Source organism: Carex rostrata, chromosome 11 (assembly GCF_964058835.1).
Source record: "Carex rostrata chromosome 11, lpCarRost1.2, whole genome shotgun sequence".
Classification (NCBI taxonomy): Eukaryota; Viridiplantae; Streptophyta; class Magnoliopsida; order Poales; family Cyperaceae; genus Carex; species Carex rostrata.
Genome location: NC_135928.1, coordinates 2,746,573 through 2,772,870, shown reverse-complemented (window position 1 = coordinate 2,772,870; position 26,298 = coordinate 2,746,573). Strand labels below are relative to the sequence as shown.

Here is a 26,298-nt window from a genome sequence, read left to right as displayed (position 1 = left end):
TTGTTTAAAAAATGCGGTAATTTGTAAAACAGAACAATTATTTTTGTGGCATATATACCTCGAAGCTTAATGTCTTCGCCCCTCTTTCAGGGGGATAGAGTGTTTTATATATGATGATGAATTATATTTTGTAACCAGCTGTAAAATTATTGCACAAATATACTTACATATGCAAGAAGGTTGTGATCTCCTTGGTTCCTTTTTCCAGATATTATCTCAAGCAGTAAAACCCCAAAGCTGTAGACATCTGATTTCACAGAAATTTTTCCTTCCATAGCATACTCAGGAGACATGTACCCACTATGAGGGAAAAAAAAGAAGAGACAAAACAACATTTGTGAAAATGAAATAATTAAAGCAAAGAGCTAACTATCTTATCAAAAGACCAAGAAATATGCATCATGCAACAAAAAAAAGGAAAAAAAATGTAGAGGTCTCTACCGTGTGCCTACAACTCTTTCAGTATCCATCTCATGTTGCTCTTGTTTGAACAAACGAGCGATGCCGAAATCTGAAATTTTAGGGGCCATTTTTCCATCCAAAAGAATATTTGCAGCTTTTAAATCCCTATGAATTATATTCAATCTGGAGTCCTGGTGAAGATAGAGAATCCCTCTTGATATTCCGGTGACTATCTCCAGCCTTTTACTCCAACCTACCAATTCTCGGCTCACTTTATCTGTTTCCAAGCAGGTTTAACTAATTGAGCATTTATCTCATGATTATAGAAATTTCACAACTAATTGAAATTTAAGAATGAAATTATCATTTGGAATCTCGATTTTGTTCCAAAATTTATGATAGACACTTTGTGAAGTTGAGAAGGCTCACAAATCTCACATTCATGCATATGATGAATATGAATTAATTTTTCAATAAGCCAAATTCTAAATGTATATAGCTTGCACCTAAGAACCGACATTCTTTAATGAGATATTATGTCTGTTTCGAGGACTGGGAGAAGAGAAAATTGTCAACATTGCATACCAAATATGAAGAAATCTAAGCTCTTGTTGGGCATGAACTCATAAATAAGCATTCTCTCGGCACCGTGAATGCAACAACCCAGCAATTTGACAAGGTTTCGGTGTTGGAGCTTTGCAATGAGCATGACCTCATTCATGAATTCATTTAGACCTTGTGATGAACCCTTTGAGAGCCTCTTCACTGCAATCTCTTCTCCATTAGTCAGCACACCCTGTTTTTGTATTGCAATAGTAAGATCAAAAGCGGCTGGGCCTTGAGATAACCATGTGATGATTTTATCCATTAATTGCAGAACAATATAAAGAACGAATCCCACTCGCATTGGATTTTCTTCTTCTTTTATTTTGCATTTTTGTTATTAATAAAACAAAGACATATTTCTCTTCTAAAATTTCTAAGTTGCACCTGAAATAAAAATGATTTGAGAATTTTTTTTCCAGGAAGTTGCTATGATATAACATTTATGCCAAAGTAAGAGTTTGTTAGAGTTAATCAGTAAAGTGGTCAGTTTGCGGTTTGCAAGAGTATAAGGTAACTGGAGGGCGTCCTAGAATAAGTGTCTGGTTTGCTGGAGAACTGAGGCTCACTGGAGAGAGGGAGCATGCTAAAAATGGACTATATTTGCTTGAAATATAAGGTAACTGGAGGGCTTTGCCAGACTGAGAAAATTGGATTTTGCTGAAAAATACAAATGGTTTACCATACAGTAAGGTTGCTCGCAAAAGGAGGGTTTGATGAAGATGTGGATTTTGAATGAATAAGTCAAATATTATAGTGACTGTAGAATTCAATTGTTACATAATGGATCTAATAAACAGAATAAACAGAAAAAAGAAGAAAGAATGATACCAAACTATTCGAAACTAAACGAACTAAACATATTAACCTCAAATATCAATTACCTTGTAAACAATACCAAAACCACCTTGGCCTAGTTTATTTGCTTCAGAGAAGTTGGCTGTGGCTGACATCACTTTTTGCATATCATATATCGGGAGCTCTGTATTCCGCAGGGAGCTCCTATCATTGTAATTCATCTTGGTTTTACCTACCAAACAGTAAATCCAAATTTAAATACCATAGTTACGTTGTTCATTCTTTTAATAAGAACACCAATCTAGTGCAGACTCTCGTTTTGAGATAGAAAGATGAAGGTCTAGCCTTCCAACTTCCATTAATTAATGTCCATAAAAGATCTGTGTGGGAGGTCGTGGGGGTACTGACTATCTTGTTATTTTATTGTACAACATATACCATTTTTAGTAAAATATACAGCAGAAGAAGTTATAATTAATGCATATAAGAAGTGAGTTGACTTGTAAAGGTACCTAAATGAACAACTCCAATTTTCTTCTTCATCAGACGCAGATAAATGAGGAGGACTATAACTGATATCAGAACAGTAGATATTCCAATCATGCCTATTAGCAGCAGGATCTTTTTCTTTCCTGTTGCAGCTGCATATATTAGCGCGCAAATTTCATTAGTGTAATCTCAATAAATTGAATATATATAGGTATTGATTCATTAATGTGATAATTAATTATTTAATATTTGAAACTCATTTTTTGGTATTATATATACTTGCCATGCATCTAGAGTTAACTATCAAGTTTGGTATCTAATATTCATCTAAATAACATTAAGCTTTTAAACAAGTTTGGGTAACTAATCAAGTTCTCATTATCTCTAGCCCTTCCTAATACAAATATCAGGATAAGTAGTGAAAAAAATAGAGGAAACATATAAAAAGAGTTGATCTACATAATCAATGCTCTTAATATCATATTCATCGTCTCCTTGTAATACAAGACTAACCTTAATTTCTTGGGGCAATAATTATAACATGCAAGAAATATATCTCTATAATTGGTGGTCTATGTCCTAAGCATGACAAGCAACAATCTACAAAAAGGGAAAGGTTTCTTCGGCAATTATGAGAAAATCAAATTCAGTTAGAAATTTATTACCTAAATCTGATTTATCAAGCTTGATATATAGATCCTGTCCATTCTCAACATACCGTATATCGACCAAATCCTTACCCCAAGTGATGCACCCCCTACCGCCTTTAATATCAAACAGCGAATAAGCCCAACAAGAACAATTCGCCAAACACTTGCGCTTACACTCCTTAATGCTTATACTCGCATCAACCGTTGCATTCTTTGTGTCTGGTAACTTCACACTTTTAACCAATTGAAATCCATTACTGTTTGCTTGACAACTCAATGGTGTTTTCAATTCGCAACCTCCAGAAAAATTTCGCATAGACCACTCGCTGGGTGATTTCTCTTTAAATCCTGGTAGGCAATCACATATTGGGTGTTCACTGAAGTTGCATATACCAAAAGGCCCACATGTCCCGTAGTCGTCACACATGTCACTGGGCCAAGACCAGAAATTACTCCAAGTTTTACTGGACTGGTCCCATATCATGCGTCGCAGCACACCAGTTTCGTTCAGTACTACTCGTAACATTGGTGTTCCCATATCAGCCTCAAATGAGTAGCTAATCTCATAAGTTGTTGAACTAAAATTGAAACTAACCATGTTTGCGTAAGTTGCCATTTCAGGTAATCCACTGAATCTCAAACCATTCCATGCACCTGTTTTGAAATTGATTCTGTCATCATTCCATAACACAATTTCTGGTAGACCGAGAGTATCCATTTTATAGCGGTAATTTCCTTTTGATGGATCATTACTGCTTTTCCATGAAGTAAGATACCATTCTGATCCAGAGGTCAAGTTTTTACCGATTTTCATGCCAGGAAGCATGGTATTTGACGGGTGATCAAAGCTTTGCCATAGGTTCTCATCTCCGTTTGGGCCTTTGATTACAAGGTTGCCTGAATCAAGCAATTGCATCATTGGATCAAATGCCTTATCTACAGGTGAGTTAAAATCAAATAATGTTGTATTTTGTGATGAATCAATCAAGACGATTGATCCGTTAGAAACGGCAAGCGTACTTGAACTATCATTCAAGGGATAGTCACGGTTAGCAATCCATACGACAATATCCGGTGTGACATTGTACCATATACCAACGTACCACTTTGCCGGTGTGCCTCGGTTAAAGAAACCTAGAACAAATTGGCCTTGTGATGAGACCAGGGTTTGGTCATGGACTAATTTTTTAGTTTTATCTGTGGTGTCAAGTGAGTAGGAGACTAATAACAGCGAGAAGAGAAGCAGAACAGTAACAAATTGTTTGAAGGAGGTTTTATTCCACATTTTTCTATGGTTGGAGAATGGATACTGATCTTCTTTAAAGGAGGTTCTCTTAGAGTATTTGATTGATAAGAAAGATTTAAGAAAGAGCTCTAAATAGTTGTGCTATATATACTGTGGTACATATTGACCCTAGAAAAAATAGTCAAGGATTGACTGTCGCTATTATTTGGAGAGGCATTTAAAAATAAACATATTGGAAAAAAAAACAAAACACGGTTCCAATATCCTAGAAATATGAACTACATACCCCAAAAAAAAAAAAAACTAAAGATAAATCCAGAGTATGGCATTCAAAAAAAAAAATATATATATATATAAATCCAGAGTATAAGTTAACAGTTTCAAAAGCAGAAGAAAAATCAATTCTAATTAAATCAGTCAGATTAGCAACAGAGACAGCTGACATATCTTGCTAAGGAAGAGATTAATCTGTACACTAATAACTGTCCGGAAAGCTAACCATGGAAAACACAACAAAAATACAAGCCTAGGAGATTTACCAGTTTATAAACAGACAAAAGAGTTGAAGCAGAGAGTGCATTGTTCATTGAGAGGCATAGAGTAGGGGTGTCAATGGCACATTTTTAGCTGTTTACCCGACCCGTATCGTATTCGATAAGACGGATATAGATAAGATTTTTATTTCGGTAGCTTATTTGATATGGGTATGAATAAGAATTTTTTTTTGTTAACCAAATGGGTAAGGGTATAGGTAATGACTATTTCGTACCTGTTACCCTATAAAGTAATTATAAAATCTAAATATATATTCAATTCAATTTTCAACACACCTAAATATATATTTGTGGTTTTGAATTTTCTTCCTTTATAAAAACAATTTAGTTGGAATTAATTGCACATTTACTTTTATTTTTTTTATTAGAAATATAATTACATATGTGTGAAATAAATGAGTTTTTGATGTTTAATTTTTAAAATATAATAAAAATAATTATTATAATAGTATTATCGGTTATTCACCCACTAGCGTTTCGTTACCTGATAATATTAACGGATAAGAGTAGAGTAAAGTAAAGTCAATTTTTAATGAGTATAAATAGAATATGAATAAAATCAACTTTAATAGATATGGGTATGAAAATGCCCCGAGCGTGTACCATACCCATTGACACCCCTAGACTGAATTTAGCGTGACCTATTTAGGAATCTCTTAGCGACTTGGCGTGTTTTCTGGTAAAGATATTGACAGAGTAGGTTTTGTTTCATGCAGCCCACGGACAACAAAGCCAAAACAGCGTTGCATATGACTTGTGCGCTGTACGAAACAACAACTACTCCGTCAATATCTCTTAGCCTGACGCCCTGACCTATTTAGGAATCTCTGAGCCTGACATATTAATGTCAGATATTATAAATTATATTAGGATATCTACTCCGTAAGTTTTTTTAATGAATCTCTTAGCGTAATTTCACAAGCAGGACAAGATATTATATTTGATCATTCATTAAAGCATTCTTTTAAGTGTCTATTTCAATTCATTTGATCAAGTCAAATACATAACTACATAAGTTTGAAGAATAGACTTTAAGACAAAGTTCACTTGACTCAGTTAAACTTTTTACATCATACTATGTTCTATTTCAAATTAAATTTGTATTACAGCAATTCGTTTCAAATATTGCAGTAATTATAAGTTTATGCTATGACAAAATTCGTAGTTGACTATTGCATAATATCAGCTGGTAGCTTCTACCATGCTTTAAAAAAAAAACTATTGAATAATATACATTTAAGTATTGTATTATGCATATATTTTTATGTTGGAATAAAACACTTGATTATTTATTTATTTCTTGAAAAGTTCGACAAAAAAAAACAGTCCGTAGAGATATTTTAACAGGTTTTGGGTACCATGGACTAATTTTAGAAAAAAAAAATGGGCAATGAGATTTTTTTCTGTTGAATATTAAATTATGCATTAATTTTGATTGAATAATATTAATTTATGATTAGGACATATTTATGGCATGAACAACGATATAGACGAATATTCTCCCCCCATTTAATGAAAGGTGGGACCAAATGTTAGGGATGCCATACAAGAATTCAACAAGTGGAATCCGTTCTTAGTGGTTTATATTGGAGATTAAAAGACCGGACCTTAGCACTTTTTCTAATTCAAAATTTGAAAATTGTAAATTTTTAATTTGATTCAAAATTTTATAATTGTAAATTCTTAATTTGTAGTAAATATGAGAATTGTAAATTCTGATGTGGAAATTTTTTACATTTAAGTAAATTGTAATCGCCGTTTCAGACCAAAAATATCGTCAGAAGCCTCAAAATTTTAATTGGGATTTCTTAATTTCAGTAGTTATGTATTTTCCTTTTATTTGAAAGAAAAACAGTCGTTTTCAAAGAATTTTAAAATCACAATAATAATTCAATATAGTAAATTTACATCAATTTTTTGTTCTTTGTAGTTTTTGAATTTTTTTTCCCTAGAATTTTTTCATATATATCAGTCAAACAAATAATGAGAACAATTATAATAAAAATAACAATAATTAAAAAAAATAATACTAACAAGAATATAAATAATAATAATAATATAAATTTAAAGAATAATATACAAATTTTTTATATCTGAATAATTTAGAAACAAAAACATATTAAATTATACATATTTTTTTTGTATCAGTTTTGTAAACTCGATGTAACGAACCTGAATCAGAACAATAAAAAAAACTAAATGATCCGAATTCGTAATTGACCGAATTAATCTGAAAAAAAAACCGAACCGATAAATATCTTGTATCAGAATACAAATTATGAACTTGAATGAAATGTATCTCGAATAAAAATCTGAATCTGAAGCGGGAGATCATTGTTACAATGACAGATGTGTCAAAAAAAAGATTATATTTTGAGATTTTAGAAAAGGTGACCTCACACGTATCAATAGCAATGTCACTCAGATATTTCCTTGGCATCATAAAATTAGAACAGAAATACCGATATTAATTTGAAGTTAAATTTAAAAGCTTTGTACTCATGTAATTAATTTTGATTGATTTTAGCATTTAGAAATTGAAAAAAAAAATCACCTACATTCTACAAAATAATTTCTCAAATGAATGAACTAATAGAAATTAATATTTTTGTCAACATTAAATTTTGAAAATAATTATAATACAATAAATATGTTTATTTATAAAATTAATATATATTTCTGAAATTACAAATAAAATGGACAAATGAAATTACCAATGAGCATCGATGTAGATGCCAGAAAGAAACGTTATAAAGATACCACTTGGGTTCCAGTCTTCCAGACACGTGGCATCTCTATTATTGTGTGGAATGTCATACCTGACATATTGTCTAGACGGATAATTATCTGGCGACCACTATATGATCGTGAATTCACAGCCTGTCAACTATCAAAGCAAGTCAGTCTCTCTATTTATTCAGGTTATCTATCCGTGTTGAAATTTCTTTTTTATCTGGATGGTCTATCTGTTGGACTGCAGGTAGCTTATTTGAAAGGGAAATAAATCTGCTGCGATTCTTGAGGATCGCAGGACCCTGCAATTTCAAATCTCACCATCTATTTTTTGGAATCTACGAATCTTAAAAGCAATTATTTTTCTTCCACGAATCTCAAAATAAATAAAAGGGCGGATGTGGAATTGTAGGGTCCTGCGATCCCAAAGAATCACAGCAGATTTATTTCCATTTGAAAGAACAAGGACACATTTGTCATTTGTCATTCTGCCAAACAGAGATCTTTTTTCTTCGCAATTGCATTTTAAATGGGAGTTCTGGCTATCAGGTTTGTTATTTTACATTATTAGGCTTCTGTTAACTTGGTGCGGCCCTTAAAGGCCCGATCCAAATTACAATTTTAGAGCGACCGTTTCATTTCCAAAATCATTTGGAAATTTCTCTCGAGAGGGTTTATAACAGTGCAGTGGAGGGTTTTGGGATGATTCAGCGTTGGAAGTAATGGCGACCCACCTGGCACCAGTAAACATACATACCAGCAAATAGCAATAGAGTGGAAATTAAGATGCATAAATGAGTAAATGTAGAAGCGAGAATCATTGTCGTGGAGCTATGATTTCCGTAGATTTATCAGGGAGCGTATGTACTTCCATTTCTAATCGGCGGGGAGGACGAGCCCGGTATGGCGACTGGTGAGCTATTTTGAGCTTATGTACTTCCATTTCCATATGATTTTGTGACATTACTTTTAATCAGGGGGATGGGATGACAAACAGTATGCAACCATTGGATATCCTCACTTGACAATTTCTTCAACTGATAGACGTTTTTTTCTAAGAAAAATTACTAAAAAAAAAAAAAAAACTTTGCATTTGCATCTGCTGTTTTTGAGATCTTGGTAGCAGTGTTGCGCTGAACTAGTCTGGATTGGCCAATGGAGATCCTATGCTTGTTATTGGGTTTTCTTTTTTTTGGGCAGGTTTTGTATATAGTCCTAACTTTCACAAAAGTGATGAAGACCCTCTGGATTCAATTGGACGGTGCAAAGCAAAGGACCTGCTTCTCTATGAATTGAGGAATTGTGGCACAGGTATAGCCTCATCATACGAAGTATTATTCTGTTGCTGTTATTTTTATTCTATTATGCTGTGGTCTTGATTCTCCAACATTTTTATTTGAACTAATATCACCCCTACTCAGATCAATCGGTGGATTCATTATTTGTTCTTGCATCGGTCTGCTTCCTGAGATACTTTGTATATTTTAGTTAAGTCCAATAATGTATCAAATGCAGTAACTGTTTCATGATATTAATGTTCTTACTTTTCTGTGACCAATTGCAGGATTTATATATTCAGCTAGTAATTTTCTTGCTCTTATATTTAATTGCTAGCTAGGCTGTTTGAAATGTGGCTAAAACTTTATCTATTTTGGGCAGCTTTCTGATTTGTAGTACTAAAATTTAATTGAACTCCACAGCCTTATATTAATTAGGCCCTGGAAAAAGTATTGTAATTTAGGAGGATAGTAATATCAATCTTGACAACTAACATCCATGTAAATTTCTAACAAACCCAGCCCAAATAACACTATATTTGCTATTCAAATGTAGGAGCATTTTCATGAGAGCTTCGCTACTTTCTCCTGTATTCTCTAGCGACCTTCTACTCTCGTTATAGTCAATTGATCTACACTAATCGAGTCATACTCATGGAAGTTGCTATCGGTAGCGAATACTCCAATGCTTCTGCAAATTAAGGGTTTTTTGGGGGCCGGTAGCTCGAGGTTGTCACTTGATAGCATCATGAAAACTGATGACATAGATGGCCTATCATTGGGGCATTCTTGCACACATAAAAGACCCACATGCATGCATCTTGATAGCTCTGTTGTAGGAACTGAGCTTTCTACTGCTTCATCAAGTAGCTTCAAAATGTTTTCTTCCTCCCAAAATTTCCATGCCTAGAGCATGAATTATGATAGGTATGTGTCAGCAATTATCTTTGATCACATCAGTTTTGCAATGTAAATTATTAAAAAAAATACGAGATTAATACTTACATATGCAATAAGGTTTTGATTCCCCCGGTTCCTCTTGCCACTTATAATCTCAAGGACTATAACTCCGAAGCTATACACATCAGATTTGACAGAAAATTTGCCCTCTGTGATATACTCAGGAGACATGTATCCACTTCATATATAAGAAATACATAGAGGAAATTAAAAGGCAAATCAGTTGAACATATTCCATATGCAAGTATAAAATTGAATGTACATACCGAGTGCCAATCACTGTTTCTGTGCGAATTACTGCTTGCTCTTTCTCAAACAATCTTGCAGTGCCAAAATCTGAAATCTTAGGATTCATCTCTTCATCTAACAAAACGTTTGCTGCTTTGAGGTCCCTATGGATTATGTTGAATCTAGAATCGTGATGAAGGTAGAGAAGCCCTCTTGCAATCCCTATTACAATTTCCAATCTCATTCTCCAACTCAAAGAGGCACGCTTCTCTGCATCTGTTGCAAGTTCCCATGAATTGTAATCAACTTCGACCGGGTAAGATTTGTAGGTTACAGTTGAAATGAATAGTTGCATTTTGTATTATAAATTGATAAATAATCAAACAGCAAAAACAATTAATCAATAATGTTGTGAAGACAGCTGCATACTGAATATGAAGAAATCTAAACTTTTGTTGGTCATGAACTCGTAGATTAATATTCGCTCATTGTTTTCAATGCAGCATCCATGGAGTTTAACAAGATTCCTATGTTGTAGCTTGGCAATCAGCGTAACTTCATTCATAAATTCGTTCAATCCTTGGGATGAATTCATGGAGAGCCGTTTCACTGCAATTTCTTGGCCACAAGGGAGCTTGCCCTGATATAGTAGGTTATCATTTTGATTAATAACTAGGGAACTTTCCAGTATTCTTTAACAGAAATAAACTTTACATTTATCTTTGATTTCAGATAGTCATCTTGCTTCATCATCCAAAATCTTTTAATTTGAGAGATCTTTTTTTAAGAGAGATTGTGAGAATTATTTTTAAAGCAGAACACGAGCAGGATTCAAATAAAAAGAATACCTTGTAGACAGTGCCAAAACCACCTTGTCCTACTTCATTTGTTATTGAAAAATTGTCAGTGGCTTGCAAAATCATCTCCATGTCAAAAACAGGAAGGTCTGTACCTTTGAACGAGTCATTTAGTGCCATGCACTTTTCGGTTTTATCTGTAGAAACATATGATTTCTATATAAATTATGAAGGTTAGAGATCACAAAGCCATAGTAAATTTTTTGCACAATCTGTTTACCTTGTTTTGCAGATCTGATCTTCTTCCTCTTGAGTAGACATCCAAATAAGCATATTAATAACACTGATATTACCATGCTTGTTATTGTTCCGATTATTATTGCCAGCTTCCTTTTGTTACTTGTACCTGCATTTTAGAGGCACTTATCAAAACCCAATTTCTTTTTTCCTTCAATAGAAGAGAAACAATTCATGAAAATAAAATTTTAGCAATTATGCCTGCTTGACAACTTTAGATTGGCATCCGAACATTTAACCTGATAAGATTTATTGCTTTTACTTATGGACAAATCCTCTAATACTAATCCAACAATTAGTGACTTTGTGATTAAAAGTTAAAATAGAGAAAGATATTTGTACCCAATTCAGACTTTGAAACCTTCACATGTAAGATGTCTAGCCCACCATTGACATACTTGATGTCAACCAGTTCAGTGTTCCACATAACACACCCACTTCCTTTTCCCCTTATATCTGAAGGGGAATAAGCCAAACATGAACAATTCAGCAAGCACCTCCTCCTGCACTCCTCAACACTTATATTAGCATCTACAGTTGCATTATGGGAATATGGTAACTTCACCCCTTTTAGCGCATAAAACCCATCACTGTTACCAGTACAGCCTAATGGGGTTCGGCGTTTGCACCCTCCTGAATAATCTCTCATGTTCCACTCAGTTTGTGTCACTGCCTCAAATCCTCTGAGACAACTACAGGCGGTCATATTATTAGGCAGACATATACCGAAAGCACCACATTTCCCATAGTAATCACACTCATCTTTTGGTCCCGACCAGAACTCGTTCCAATTCTGTTGATTTGGGTCCCAAACCAACCGCTGCATTATACCAGCATCATTGAGGAATATTTTGGACAAAATTGAGGTTGATTTAGCCTCAAATCCATATGACACCTCATCTTTATCTTGCACAAACAAGAAAGTAAACATATCACTATAAGTTAACATTTGGGGTGTCTCAGTAAAATATAACCCATTCCACATTCCAGTCCTGAACCTAATTTGATCACGGTCCCATAAGACAATCTCTGGAGCACCTTCGGTGTCCATCTTGTACGTATACTTCCCTTCTGATGGATCGCTGCTGCTTTTCCATGAAGAAAGCACTGTTTCAAATCCAGTTGTCAGGTTCTTGCCAAGTTTCATCCCAGCAATCAATGAGTTTGTTGGATGATCAAAGCTTTGCCATACGATAGTATTACTTGTTTGATCTTTTAGTACAAGATTGCCTGAATCATTCAGTTGCAATAGTGGCCTGATATCATTTGTAATACTTGTCAAGTTAGTACTAGATGACCATACCACTCTTTCCAATGAATCATATAGCACTAGAGACCCATTGCTATGTATAGTTAGTATTCCCATGCTGTTGTTCAAAGGACTATCTCGGTTAGCAACCCACACAACAGTCTCTGGTGAAGCACTGAACCATATACCGATAAAAAGGTCAGGGGAGGAGGCGGGATGGAAGAAGCCTAGCTTGAATGTGTTGCTGGACGAGATGAGAGACTGTTTTGTAGTAATGTTTTGGCCGGGAAGTAGGGTATCCGTTGACCAGGCAAGTGGTGAGGATGCAAATAGAAAAAGAGCAATTATGAGTTGCTTGTGAAGTTGTGTCTTCATGTTTTCAATTTTAAGAAGATTAAACAATGTGCATTATGGGGATCAGAGAGAGATGGAGAGGGGTAACAGATGGCCATTGTACCCTTTTGTATGGTTAATTATTTTTTCAAACAATCAATTAGCTTGGAGGCCCTTCTTCATTGGTCAATTGGGTCACACACACCTTTGGATTTGATTGTTTGTGAGTATTTGTAGTATATGTTTATGCCTTTATGAAAATTCCAAATACACCATTAAAACTGCCTAATTTACTGCAATTAGAATATTACTTATAATACCAAAAAGAAAAAAAATATGTATATATACATCATAATTTGATGATTCAGAATTTCAGATACATATGTACACCGGCCGGGGACCAATCATCGTAGTATGTTTTGCATCTGTTGAAATTATTTATGTAGATGTAGATATATATCTACACATGTTGGAATACATAGTTATATTTTCTTTCTTGAAAATTATCCTACACGATGGTTCGATGGTCCTACAAATAGAATATAGACAATAAGACAAAGGCTAAACAAACATAGAGAGACAAGGAAACTTTTTCAACAAGAATGTTACTTGGAGGAACTACTAACCACAACAGAGACTGATTAGACAAATTTGGAAAAAGTCCAAATTCTTGCAAGATCTGATTAGACAACGTATGGTTCGTTGTGCACTTGTTTCAATGTTTGCTTTGAACCGGAACCTTAGTCATGGGTAGGTATATTAACACCACACACATTTAATACAACATCTTTACAAAAATTTAATGTATGAATAATTTTAACCCTCATTAAATCTCTTCCTAACTACAATATATTTTCATAATATAATTAATATAGCGATCACTAAATTATTTGGTTTCCATAATTGATAGATATCTTTTTTCCTTTTTTTTTATATTTTGCATTCATATGAAAATATGAAATCAAAAGTTACAGAATTTCGTTGATCTTCCATTTTTTCATGGAAATATAGCTGCATAATTTACACAAGAAAACATTCAATTCAATTAAAGTTTTAAGCAGTCAAGTCAAAATATGTATTTAACTATTTTTTTTGTAATTTTAATTTATTATATGATAACATAAAGTTTATAAACAAATTTTATAGTAACTTTTAAGTAGCAGGTTTTAAAATAATATTTGACAGAAAAATATATTTTACACAAAATAACATACTTTATAAAACATAACTTTTAAGGAAAAACATAAATGTGCTAATATATGAGAGAGAATTAGTTTTCAAAAGAAACACTTAATGAAGGGTAAAATTGTCTATATAGTAAAATATTTTGATAATGTTGTGTTAATATAAAATTTTGTTTTAATATCATCACTCCTTAGTCATGCGTTGCTAAACCTGTAAACCGTTGATTGCTGTTGTCATATAATTAATTAAGGGAAATTGGAATGCTATATTTCCTCTATTGTTGGTGGCTTTCCAATGGTAAGTCGTTGATTGTGATGTGTGAATTCAAAGAGACATGTGAATTTCTACACGTCATTGTTTATTTAATTATTTCTAAAGGAATTAAAAGATTCGTCCTTTTGTGTGTGCTTATGATGTGTCCTGTGGTGCCAGCTGAATTTTAGATGCCCGTAAAGAAATTTTTGTTTTGGGATGTCATTTTGATTCATTAGAGGATTTTTTTTATTATTTGTAATTTCGTATTAATATTTTCTAAAAGATAACGAGTTCATGTGAAAATAATATTTTTATTATTTATGCGTATTAATTAATTTCACACGTTGATATCAAAGTGAACTATTAGTTAATTTTATTATGATTGTTTTACATATTGCGGTAACTTTATCATATAAATTACTTAATATTGCACTAGCAGTTAATTTCATTACAAGTTCAGAATTAAGAAATAATTTGGATAAATATTAATTATTTATATTACGCTTAATATTTTCAAAAATAATAAAGACATAAAATCAGAAGAAAAAATGTCACTTAACTAAATACTAAACATGTTTTGAAAGAATTAAATCAGATTTAGTTGAATAGAAAATAAGAAATAACATAGTTCTATTTCTTTCTTTCAACAATATTTCAATTAACCATCCCAAATAAAATTTGTAGATTTCGGAATAAAACGAGATTAGTTATATTTATGTACTAACTTGAAGAGGGAAGGAGATGGTATTTATTTAATATTATTTTTATGATGATCCAAACATATTTCAAGGATGTGCTCATAAAAAGATTTGAGAGGGAAGGAAGGAGATGGAATGATGATAAAATGGTTGAAAAATAACAAATTTTATTTCACCTCCTTTATGCCTCAATTTTCAGGGAAAATAAATAGTCATTTTAGAAATAAAAGACAAAAAAAAAAATCATTTCCCTCTTTATTGAATTGTGTAGTATTTTTTTTTTAAGTTTTACCTTTTTATTCTTCCTATTTAGCTCAAAAATTGGACATCAAAGGTACTAAAGTTTTTTTTTTTAATTTAAGAACTAATCTTTGATCTATCACTCCAGTAACAAAAAATATATATTTCATATTTTTCATATAAAAGATGACCGATTTAAATTTCTGTGGATAATAAATAATTGAGTGATTTACTAAAAATCCTTTAATCCTTTCTTTTATTTTCCGTGAATCAATCAGGCTTTTATTTGACCAGGTGTACAGTGTTTGTACCCACGGAGATGAGGAAATAAATCTGCTGTGATTCCAAAGGGGTCGCAGGACCTGTGATTCCAAATCTAATTTTTCACTTTTTGGAATGCACAAATCTCAACAACACTTATTTTTATGCACGAATCTCTAGATAAATAAATAGATGGATTTGAAATAACAGAGTCCTGCGATCACAGCAGATTTATTTCCCCGATATGAATAAAATAGTTAAAGAGCTTTTTGCGGGACTTGATAAATTCGTATCCTCTGCATTAACGGAACGTGCATTAATAATTCTGGATCGTCCGATTAAGATCCGCACTATACTGGAGGGTCTCATTTTTAAGCGTCGCCCATATTAATTTCGATCCTGATCAGACGGCCGAGATACATTAAACTCAAAAGATACTCTTTTGAGTTAATGCAGAAGATGCGGACTCGGACTTGACGACAGGTCAAAGTTTGTGAAGAATGAAAGAAATAAAAAGAAAATACGATTGGACTCTTGGGTCATTGCCTCATTGGAGGAGAATCGTCGTTTCTTACACTGAAAGCTCGACAATTCAATGCAAAAGGCCCATGCTCACCATGCATGTGTTTGATTTGAGCAACATATATGAATAACCTTTTTGGGCCACACGAAAATGGCCCATTTAGCCCAAAACATTTAGAATAAAGATTTTTACCCCCATCTCTAATCCCTCATTCATCCCCAAAACTCATTAACTATCTAACTATCTCTTTAACCAATTAAACTGTCAAATTGCTCTCTTCCATCTAGTTCAATCTCTTTCTAAGAAAAAAAAAAAAACTAGTCTCAGTTAGCGCATTGAGGCACGACACGTACTTCGTCTCTTTCTATCGAAAGATTTATGAACTCTGAGGCTTTATATCTTCGTCGCCTTCAAATTGAATTCTTGTAATATTTTCTCATCTAATCATATTTCATTGAATCCTGTGCTGAATTTGTCTTCTTTGCTATCAAATATTTGAGAGGACCAGCAGTGAAGAGCCGATTGAAAGTTCTTCTATTTCATTTTTTGTTAAATTTCGTTGTTATACTTGGTTAAATAAGAACTTAACAATTTATCTGTGTGTCTATGTTTTTTATTCACACGTTCATAAAATGAAATTAAGAATTTGGAAAGAACTGTCACTTTTTTCTTATTATTCTTTTTATAAACTGGTTTTCTATATAATTTAGAGTGTTATAAATAACAATATGTTGTTGTCGAACAAATAAGGTACCACTAAGCGATTAACCGGAAATAATCGGTCATAATCAGAAATAATTAGCCGATTAGTCAAAAAAATTGTGACGGTTTGATCACCGCCAACGAGGGGTGTTCATTGTTAGGTACCTTAGGTATGAATATTTGTATTACGAATGTATAAATATTTGCTCGATGTTGTATGAATACTTGTATTATAGATTTTTAAAAATTACCGTATCGTCGTATTTGTGTCTATCGTATCTGATACGATATCCGTACTTGTATCCATGCAACATAGTATACAACGTAAATATTAGTACATAAATGCACAAGTGTGAATACTTTTCATATTACGTATTAATACAACAAAGCATCAAATAGAGTAATTTGTAAAAAAAAAAAATATATTAAATTAAGATACTTTTCAACATAACAATTCATAATTCAATTATAAGTATGAATACTTACATTATGAGGTATGAATACTTACAATACTTGATATTAATACTTTCAAACGTCATCTAGTGTCACAAGCAAAAAAATAGAGAATATATTAAATACAAACACTTGATACACGAACTATTCACACTTACATGACAATGTATGAATACTTGCAATACTTGATATTAATACTTTCAGATATCATCCGGTGTCATTTTTAAAAAAAAGTTGATAGAATTTGTTAGATACAAGCACTTGATACATTAACTATTCATACTTGCATGACGATGTATGAATACTTGCAATACTTTATATTAATACTTTCAGATATCATCCAATACCATATAAAAAAAAATTAAAATAGAATTTGTTAGATACATATACTTGATACATAAACTATTTACACTTACATGAGGAGGTATGAATACTTGCATACTTTATATTAGTACTTTCAAATGTCATCTGATGTCAAAAGAAAAGAAAAAAAAAACTGTTGATAAAATATTTTAGATAAAACGCCTGATACATAAATTATTAACATTTGCATGACAAGATATGAATACTTGCAATATTTGAAATTAATACTTTCATTCATCATCCCGTGCCATATGGAAAAATAAATAAAAATTTCATAGATTCTCTTAGTTACTAACACTTGTCATATGAATTATTTACACTTGTATGATGATGTATAAATACTTGCACTACTTAATATTAATATTTCCAGACGTCATTATGTGTCAAATGGAAAAAAAAGTTGATAAAATATGTTAGATACAAATACTTCAGACATAAATTATATACACATGCATTACGAGAATAAATACTTGAACGATGAGGTATGAATACTTGCTCTACAAGATATAAATACTTACACGATAAGGTATTCACGGCGATGTATGAAACGACGAGGTATGAATACTTGCACGACTGATAACCCGAAAGTACATCATCATGAATCTCATTTGAAAGAAAAAATTATGTAGAAGACGTCCATGATTTTAGATTTGCAAATTTTCTCACAGATCGTGAAAAATATTGACGAGATTGAACGGAGAAAAAAAAATTCAACTCTAAAAACGTGTAAAATATGTGTGTGATGTGTCCAGTTTTTTTTCGAAATACTTGGTATCTTAGGTATAAATACTTGATATATTATATATTAACACTTGCGCGTATCCATATTTTCATGCGTCAATTATAAAATTTATCAAATATTAGGTGGTCCCCCAAGTAATTAATGAAGTTTAGTTAGTTAACAGTTCCCACAAGTAGTTATTGACTGAGAAATGAATGGAAAAAATTGACTGGATGATAGTTAGTCGATACCAGACATTTAATGAGGATGCGATTTGGGGTAGTAATTTTAACCTAATATTTTATTTATTTATTTGTAGTGTTTTCCAATCCATTCAGATGCTTGCTGGTTAGACCCTTTAAAATTATTTGATTATTCATCAAATAATTTTAAAATATCAGAAACATAGAAATGATAGATTCTTAATCTATTAACAAACAAATTCATATTTTGTCTAAAATAATACATCTCGTGTAAAATTAAAGGAGACGGAATTTCTGAGTTTTGCATATATCAATACAATGATATTAACACCGTTTTTGGACCAACTTTTTAGCTTAATTGATTCAAAATAATACTCTTCTTGCAAAAACAGTATATGAGCTCTTCTTTTAAACTGAATATTTATCTGAACTAATTAATTAGCCTCCTCTTGAATAATGAATTTGCCTATTTCGGACCTCAGGCCTCATTTATAAAATCCTAATAAATTTCTAGACCTGATTTACCTACCCCTAATTTCAACTGATTCCGTCCCTAAAATAATTTCATTATCTCAAAGCATATTACCATTTTCGGAATATTTGCTAGATGCATATATAATATCTTTAGCTTTCGAAGTATTTAAGAAGTGGTGCCTTTATTATTAAAATAAAACAACTTGTACGATCAACCTCCCCCAGTTGCATTCGTTTCTTTCAGTTCGTACAAACAATATATGTGGTGCAAGAGGTTTAGTACTATATTAGAGCTGGCAAAATGAGATCATGTTAGAATGGACCACGCAAATTTTATTCTTAAGGGCCATGTTTGGTTGTGGAGTAAGAGGTGGAGTAAACTTCTTACTCCACGCTTAAGGAGCCAAACAAGGAGTAACACAGGCGGTTTAAGATGAAGTAAGATTTGAGCTAAATCGGAGTAACTTACACCATCTAGAGAGGTGATTTAGCTTATTCCACCAAACATGATTAACTTACTCCGGTTTAGCTTGGAGTAAGAAATTTAATCCGGTTTAACTTTACTCCACAACTAGGTTGCATGGATACGGGTACGGGTGTCGTGTCGGACACGACACGGGTACGGCGATACGGTAATTCTCAAAAATCAAGGACACGACACGCCTATTATATTATATTATTAGTTTAATAATACTTGTATTATATAAATTAAATATCAAAAAATCTGGATATACATTAAATAGAAATGCTACAAGATTATATCACCAAATGTGAAGTAGTGCAGTGGTTAAGCCATTTGGCGCTGTCAGCTGAAACCCGAGTTCGAATCCTCCTTGGAGCAATGAAATAAACATTTTGGCGCGGTTCACAGGATGCTGGCTGCACTGGGAGCAGCAACTAGCGGGCGATCCACTGCAGGCGCGGTGCACAGGGGCAGTGATGGACCATGCAACGAAATGTGCAGTATTTATGGCGTATCCGGACGCGTCAGAGCAGTGTCCAGGCCGTATCCAGACGAGTCAAAGCGTGTCGGAGACCGTATCAAAGGACTAAGGATACGCCACGTAAGGCGACGCGCCATCTGGCGTGTCTGATACGTATCGTGGCCGTGTCAGAGGCGTGTCGGTGTCGGACACGGGTACGATGAGTTTCTAGGAGTGTCAGGGTAACATAGCTCCACAACCAAACATGACCAAGATCTTTTAATAAGAAATAGTAATACGAACCTGACCCAGTTACATGCTGAATTCATATCCTCTGAGATATCTCAAACTTTGCGTGATTTTATGGAAAATCCCAACCATTTAAGGGCGTTATGCACAAATCTCAAAGCACACAAAATACTGTCCCCCTACATTACCCCCTAATAGGCACCGGACACGTAGGTCACGCAAAAGTTGAGATATCTCAAAGGATACGCACTCGTTACATGCTAGTCTCTCCAAGTGGACATATTAAAATCTGTTATGATTTAAACATGACCCTATTTGATCCAATAATAAAAAATAGCACCCGATAAAACTTTGTAAATTAGAATTTTCTTAGTACAAATTTCAAATTGAAGTATCTATTCCAATGTTTAACATGAACAATCCGACATAAATATACATAATAACACAATGTAAATAATAAATTTCAAATAGAACAGCAACTCCAGCTCAATTTATTGGTGCAATAAAACCGGATCCGAATAAACTCCAATAAGACCAAGCTGAAAACCTGATCCGAATGTAAAAAAAAGATCCAATAAGTGTCTAGGTTGAGGATAATCAGCATTTAATTTAATTGTTAAGACAATATTTTCCTATAAAAAGTCGCACGTTAAATAATTAATTGGAGAATTATATTATACAAATATTGAAAAGTTTGAATTCATTTCATCTGAAAAAGAAATGCCGTGGATATATGAGATCTCATCTCCGACAGTTGTTGACATATTGTGCCACTTGCTTATTAAGTCGATTATTTTATTTTCAGCCTATGTTTAGCCCCAACAAATTTGGACCTCTTGCAAAAAATAATTAGATTCAGATTAAATATCGATCACTTGATGTTGATCTATTCTATTGGAACAACCTATAAAACCAAGACAGCACTTGTTTTTAGTTACTATCTTAATCATTTAATGAGTAATACACAGTGTTCAAAATATATATCCTACCTGTTCCATATATACCTATGTTTGCTATAAAATATTATTAACTCAACAATCTAGAAGCGAAAGTTTGACGCTAAAATATTGCAAGTTCCGCGGCGCCTAAATTCAATTGCATTGATTGCATAATTATATAAGCAGTCTTACTTTAATTCTTAACTAACACGTAAAAACCATTAAACAAAAAGAAGAAAAAAAACCTTACATTTTAGAATAATTGACAAAAGTATGGGAATCTTTGGACAAAACTTCATCCAAAACCGTACATAAATCATTTGATTCCCTCAAAATTTATGCGAATAGTTTAGATTTGTGACCATTTATATTTATTAAAATTTTAAATCCGTTCACACAAATTTTAACGCAATTCATATGACGTACATCTGACTTTAGATTAAAATATTTTTTGAATTTAATAACAAAAATAATATCTTTTATGTGAAAGATCGTAAATTCAAAACTCTCATAAAATATCATCAGTTATATATCTTAAAAAAAAAAAAAAAAAATCTGACTTTAAATAAATTTATTCCCAAATAAAATAGGTATACGCCCACTACAGAGACTGGTTTTGATTCTGTAATGGTATAAATCTGGATCAAATGCAGAGACTAGGAGATCCGTATCCTCCCAGATACATGACTCAACACAATTGAAACGGATGGCTCAGATTTACTCTCAACCGGTCGGGATTCGGAAAGACAGAGGGGGCAGGATTATTTGTGCTTTGAAATGCGTGCCAATCCATTTTCGGACCGTCCGATTCAATTCTACTCAGTCTGGTAACCTGAGGGGATACGAATTCGAGACTAGGAACCCCAACTTGCCCTTTCGTACAACATGATATTCTTAAATGCATGCATCACTGTGCAGTGGCAGTCAAACGGATCCAAACCCAGGTGGGGCCCGAGCTCAAACTGGATATATGGTCCATGCAATTGCAAGGCACATCACATCTGTCCGTGCCCAGGTCCATTGAACCTCCCACAACCACAACTTTCACGTACAAGCTGACCATAACCCGTACGAGTTACGACAACTAATTTCCACCTCGATTTCCCCAGATATATCTAGAAAGGGAATCAAAAATTGTACGCCGGAACGGGCTATATATGTTATGAAACGATACGATATGCAAGGAATATGTTACCAAACTTACCATAGATGGAAGGAGCCAGAGGATAAGAGGGTTACAAAATTATAAATATTTTATTTCTTGAGAATTTTAACTATTGCAATAATTAATATTGTTAGTCTTTTCATAAAATAAAATTATTTATATTTTATGCAAGGAATAGGAATATGTTAATCCAATTTTTTTTTTTTCGTCCATGTATTGGATGACATTCGTATTAATCAGGTGGTATGACTTGTGTCTGTGTGATGAGCTATTTTAGTAGATGTGCTATTTTTTCACAAAAGTTGGCATAGTATGACCCGTCACGTGAAGTAATATTGATACATTACATCATGTCACATGATCTTATATAATTATATTAGCATATTATAACGTCACAGTACATGAAAAGATAGAACACCACATAACAAATAATTTTTAAGTACCTTTAAAATCTATGTACTTCATTACATAATTGCAAAAGAATTAATTCGATCTTGCAGTACAACCACAAGTTTCTACAAGTTTTTGAAGTAACAAAATTTTGACAAAAATATTCCAATTTTTTTCACTTTAAATTAATTTTTAATTTTTTTTTTTTGATAATTTCTGATTTTTTGCGATAAACAATTCAAAATATGAACAAAAAAATAAAATATTCTTTTAATATGACAATAGAATATTTCTATCATTTTTCTTCGTTTGACAATATTTTTCATAAAATTTGACATTTTTATTGAACAATTTAAATATATATAAATTAATACACTGTGATGGGCCAACATAGTGTGACTACAGAAGCGAATCTACGTATATGTCAGGGGTGCTAAGTCACCTTATGATTTTAAAATTATTAATTATGTATATTAAAATTTAATTAAATATTCAAATTTTTTGAACTTTTATATAGTCTAACCCCTCATAAAATAACAAATGTGTATTAGTTTTTTTTTTTTGAAGGACAGTTGGCAAGTTGCCTGCTGTCGATATATTAATTAAAGAAAATTTATTTACACCCTCCCAACGGGAGGTTACACTATACACATTTTAAATCTCAGCTATTAAATAAAATACTAATTAGGACTACAAATACTCTAGCTTGGTCGTCAGAGCCCATTCTCGCCCTGACAAACCTTTTACTAACAATTTGCATTCCAAAGGGCGGTATCTTCAATTGTTTCATTAATTAATCTTTGCACCGTCTTATGCTCCTGAGAGAAGATCCTCCAGTTTCTTTCTCTCCACAGAGTCCATACTCCAGCCGCCCAGGCAGTATCCCAGCTCACTCTACCTTGCCCTGTTAAGGTCCGCCTGTGATCCCTCCATGCGTCCGTAATGGCTAATTTGTCTCGCGGTCCTGTTACGTTGATTGATGCCAGAAAAGCCCTCCAGAATCCTTTTGCCATTCGGCATCTCCAAAATAGGTGGTCCCTTGATTCTATATGCCCTCCTGTACACATAACACATTCAGCACTGACCATACACCCCCTTCTGGTCAAATTTTGTCGAGTTAGGAGTTTGTTGTGCACCAATAACCAGCAAAAAACTCTCACTTTACTCGGCACCTTGAGTTTCCACAGAGCGCTCTGGTATCTGCATGAAATTCCTTTTATGTGTAGCATCCTGTAGGCCGATGCCGCATTCTCCTTCCATAGGAAATTTATCGGTTTACATACCGCATTCTCCTTCCATAGGAAATTCCTTCTTGCTTGGTCTATATGTTTTATAACCCATTTCGGCAGTCTGAATGCTTGTGCATAATGTAGAGGCATTGCTGAGAGCACCGATTTCACTAGAACTAAGCGACCTCCAAAAGACAACAGGTTTGACTTCCATGTCGCTAGTTTCCCAATTTATCAAACAATTTATCGGTTTACATACCGCATTCTCCTTCCATAGGAAATTCCTTCTTGCTTGGTCTATATGTTTTATAACCCATTTCGGCAGTCTGAATGCTTGTGCATAATGTAGAGGCATTGCTGAGAGCACCGATTTCACTAGAACTAAGCGACCTCCAAAAGACAACAGGTTCGACTTCCATGTCGCTAGTTTGTCATGAATTGCTCTCATTATTAGTTGAAATTGGTCTCTATTTGGACTTCTCGTGGTCAGTGGTAGCCCCAAGTATTTCATCGGCAGTTGCGATGGTGGACTAGACAGGATTGCTTGTATTACCGGTATTGCATTTGTCAGAACCGTGATCGGCACGAAGTTGCTCTTGGCCCTGTTTATTTTTAGACCAGATAGTGACTCATATGTGTCCAGGATTTGAGATAAAACTCTCAGTGTAGTCGGGTGTGCTTCTGTGATGATGAGCGTGTCGTCGGCGTATTGTATGACTCTAGTTGGAATATGGATTGGGTTATGCATTATTGGAGTTGCGTTGGCAATGAACCGGGTGAGCGCATCTGCTACCAATATAAACAACAGCAGTGAGAGAGGATCTCCCTGTCTTAGACCTCTCTGGTGCTTGATATATGCCGTTAGCTCGCCATTAACTTTAATAGCCGAGTATGAAGACTTTAAAATCGCGAGAGTCATAGACAGCCACCTTGGCGGAAAACCTCTTTCAATAAGGAGATTGGTGAGGAAGCACCAATCTACCATATCGAATGCCTTTTCAAAGTCAACTTTGTACATAATTGATGGGGTTTTGTTCTGATAAGAAGCACACAGCAGTTCCCGGGCCACCAGAAAGGACTCTATCAAGGATCTGCCCTTAACAAAAGCCGTCTGTGTATTGGATACTATCATATGCAGTTGTGGCTGTAGCCTGTTGGAGAGTACCTTTGTGATTAGCCTGATTAGTGTGTTGATGACGCTAATTGGCCTATAGTCCCTTATTCGGTTAGCACCATTCTTTTTTGGGACTAGCGTAATCGCTGCTTTGTTCAGACATGCCATGTCTACCCTGCCGTCTTGTATTCTGGTGACAAGGTTCATTATGTCCATCCCAACTATATCCCAGAATCTCTGATAGAATTCTATCGGAAGTCCATCCGGCCCACTGGCCTTCTGTTTTGGCATCTGGTTCAGAGCTATGCGTATCTCCTGAGCCGATATGTCCTCATCCAGGTGTGCTAGCTGTTGGGAGAAGTTTGGACCCACCCTTCCTGTCAAATCGAAGGGGGTCGAATGCGCCCGACTCTTCCGGAGCATTTTCCTGAAATACCGTGTGATGTATTCCTTGGTGTGTTGTTGCTCTATAGCCGTACCGTTTTCTCGTTCTAGCGATACTATAGTATTTTGGTTTTTCCTTCCGTTAGCCACTGCATGGAAGTATGCTGTATTCCTATCCCCCAGAGCAAGCCATGTACATCTTGATCTTTGCTTCAATTTTAGCTCTTTTTCCGCTGCCAGGCGAAAGATGTGCTCTTTGAGCGTTATTCTCAACTGCAATTCAACCCTATTTAGGTTCCTGTGTTCTTCAACTCTGTCTAACTGCCTGATAACCCACTTCGATCGGTTAAGATTGGTTTCACTAGAGTTAAACTTTTCCTCGGACCACCGTCTGAGGGCCTTTTGTACTGCAAATATCTTTCTCTGGATGACTCTTGCAATGTTCCCCCTATCCTGGATTGAAGTCCAAGCCCTCTCTACTATATCCCGAGTCTCCTGATATTTGAGCCAAAATAGTTCAAATCTAAAAGGTCTTTTTGATTGGTTGCGGTGGGGTTCAATGGTCAGTTTTAGCGGAGCATGGTCTGAAACTGCTTGCGGAAGGTCTTGGAGCATGTATGACATTCCCATTGTGTTCCAATGGCCCGATATGAGGGCCCTATCCAATCTCGAAAAAGTTGGTATCGATCGTCCGCTTGTCCAGGTGAATTTTCTCCCTTGTAGAGGCACGTCTATAAGACACTCATCTGCAATAAAATTATTAAATTGTAGCATGATGCCCGCATTCCTCTGTCCACCTGTTGTCTCTTCTAGTGCTCGTAGCATATTAAAATCTCCCACTACGATCCACGGAAGATCATTTAGGAGTCTTAATTGTCTAGTGGTTTGAGTTCAAGTTGGTGTGTGTAAAGTCATGAGTTCAATTCCAACTAATCATATTATTTTTGTTTTTTTGATATATTATATTTTATAGATCAGTCATCCCTATTCAAATTTTCTAGTTCCGCCCCTGTGTGATTATATGTCATATGAAAATATTTTTGTCACATCACGTGTCCAATCATAACGTATTTATCATGCCACAATACAGCATGTACGCAACGTGTCACTTATATATTTAGAGCGCTTATCTTATACCTTGTTTGGATGGAGAGTAGAGGAAGGGAGGGAATGGAAAGAAAAGAAAATTTCCCATCGAATCGTATTTGGTTG

The 26,298-nt window shown here is 34.1% G+C and overlaps 1 protein-coding gene across 4 annotated transcripts in view; it reads right to left on the bottom strand.

Moving 5' to 3' along the window:
* LOC144561517 (receptor-like serine/threonine-protein kinase SD1-8) overlaps positions 1-12,912 on the bottom strand; it is a 59,832-nt gene extending 46,920 nt beyond the window's left edge. For 2 of the 4 annotated variants that reach the window (XM_078310485.1, XM_078310484.1), the window contains exons 1-6: positions 11,377-12,912; positions 11,018-11,143; positions 10,789-10,934; positions 10,370-10,580; positions 9,979-10,216; positions 168-300 (exon numbers count right to left, since the gene is read on the bottom strand). In XM_078310485.1, the coding sequence (XP_078166611.1) occupies positions 168-300; positions 9,979-10,216; positions 10,370-10,580; positions 10,789-10,934; positions 11,018-11,143; positions 11,377-12,658 (2,136 nt within the window). In that variant the 5' untranslated portion in view covers positions 12,659-12,912. Of the gene's footprint in view, positions 1-167; positions 301-441; positions 680-987; positions 1,199-1,889; positions 2,036-2,315; positions 2,445-2,957; positions 4,326-9,181; positions 9,659-9,757; positions 9,891-9,978; positions 10,217-10,369; positions 10,581-10,788; positions 10,935-11,017; positions 11,144-11,376 lie in introns of those variants that run through there. The other 2 variants (XM_078310483.1, XM_078310486.1) reach the window with 2 other exon arrangements.
* Positions 12,913-26,298: the final 13,386 nt, after the last annotated feature.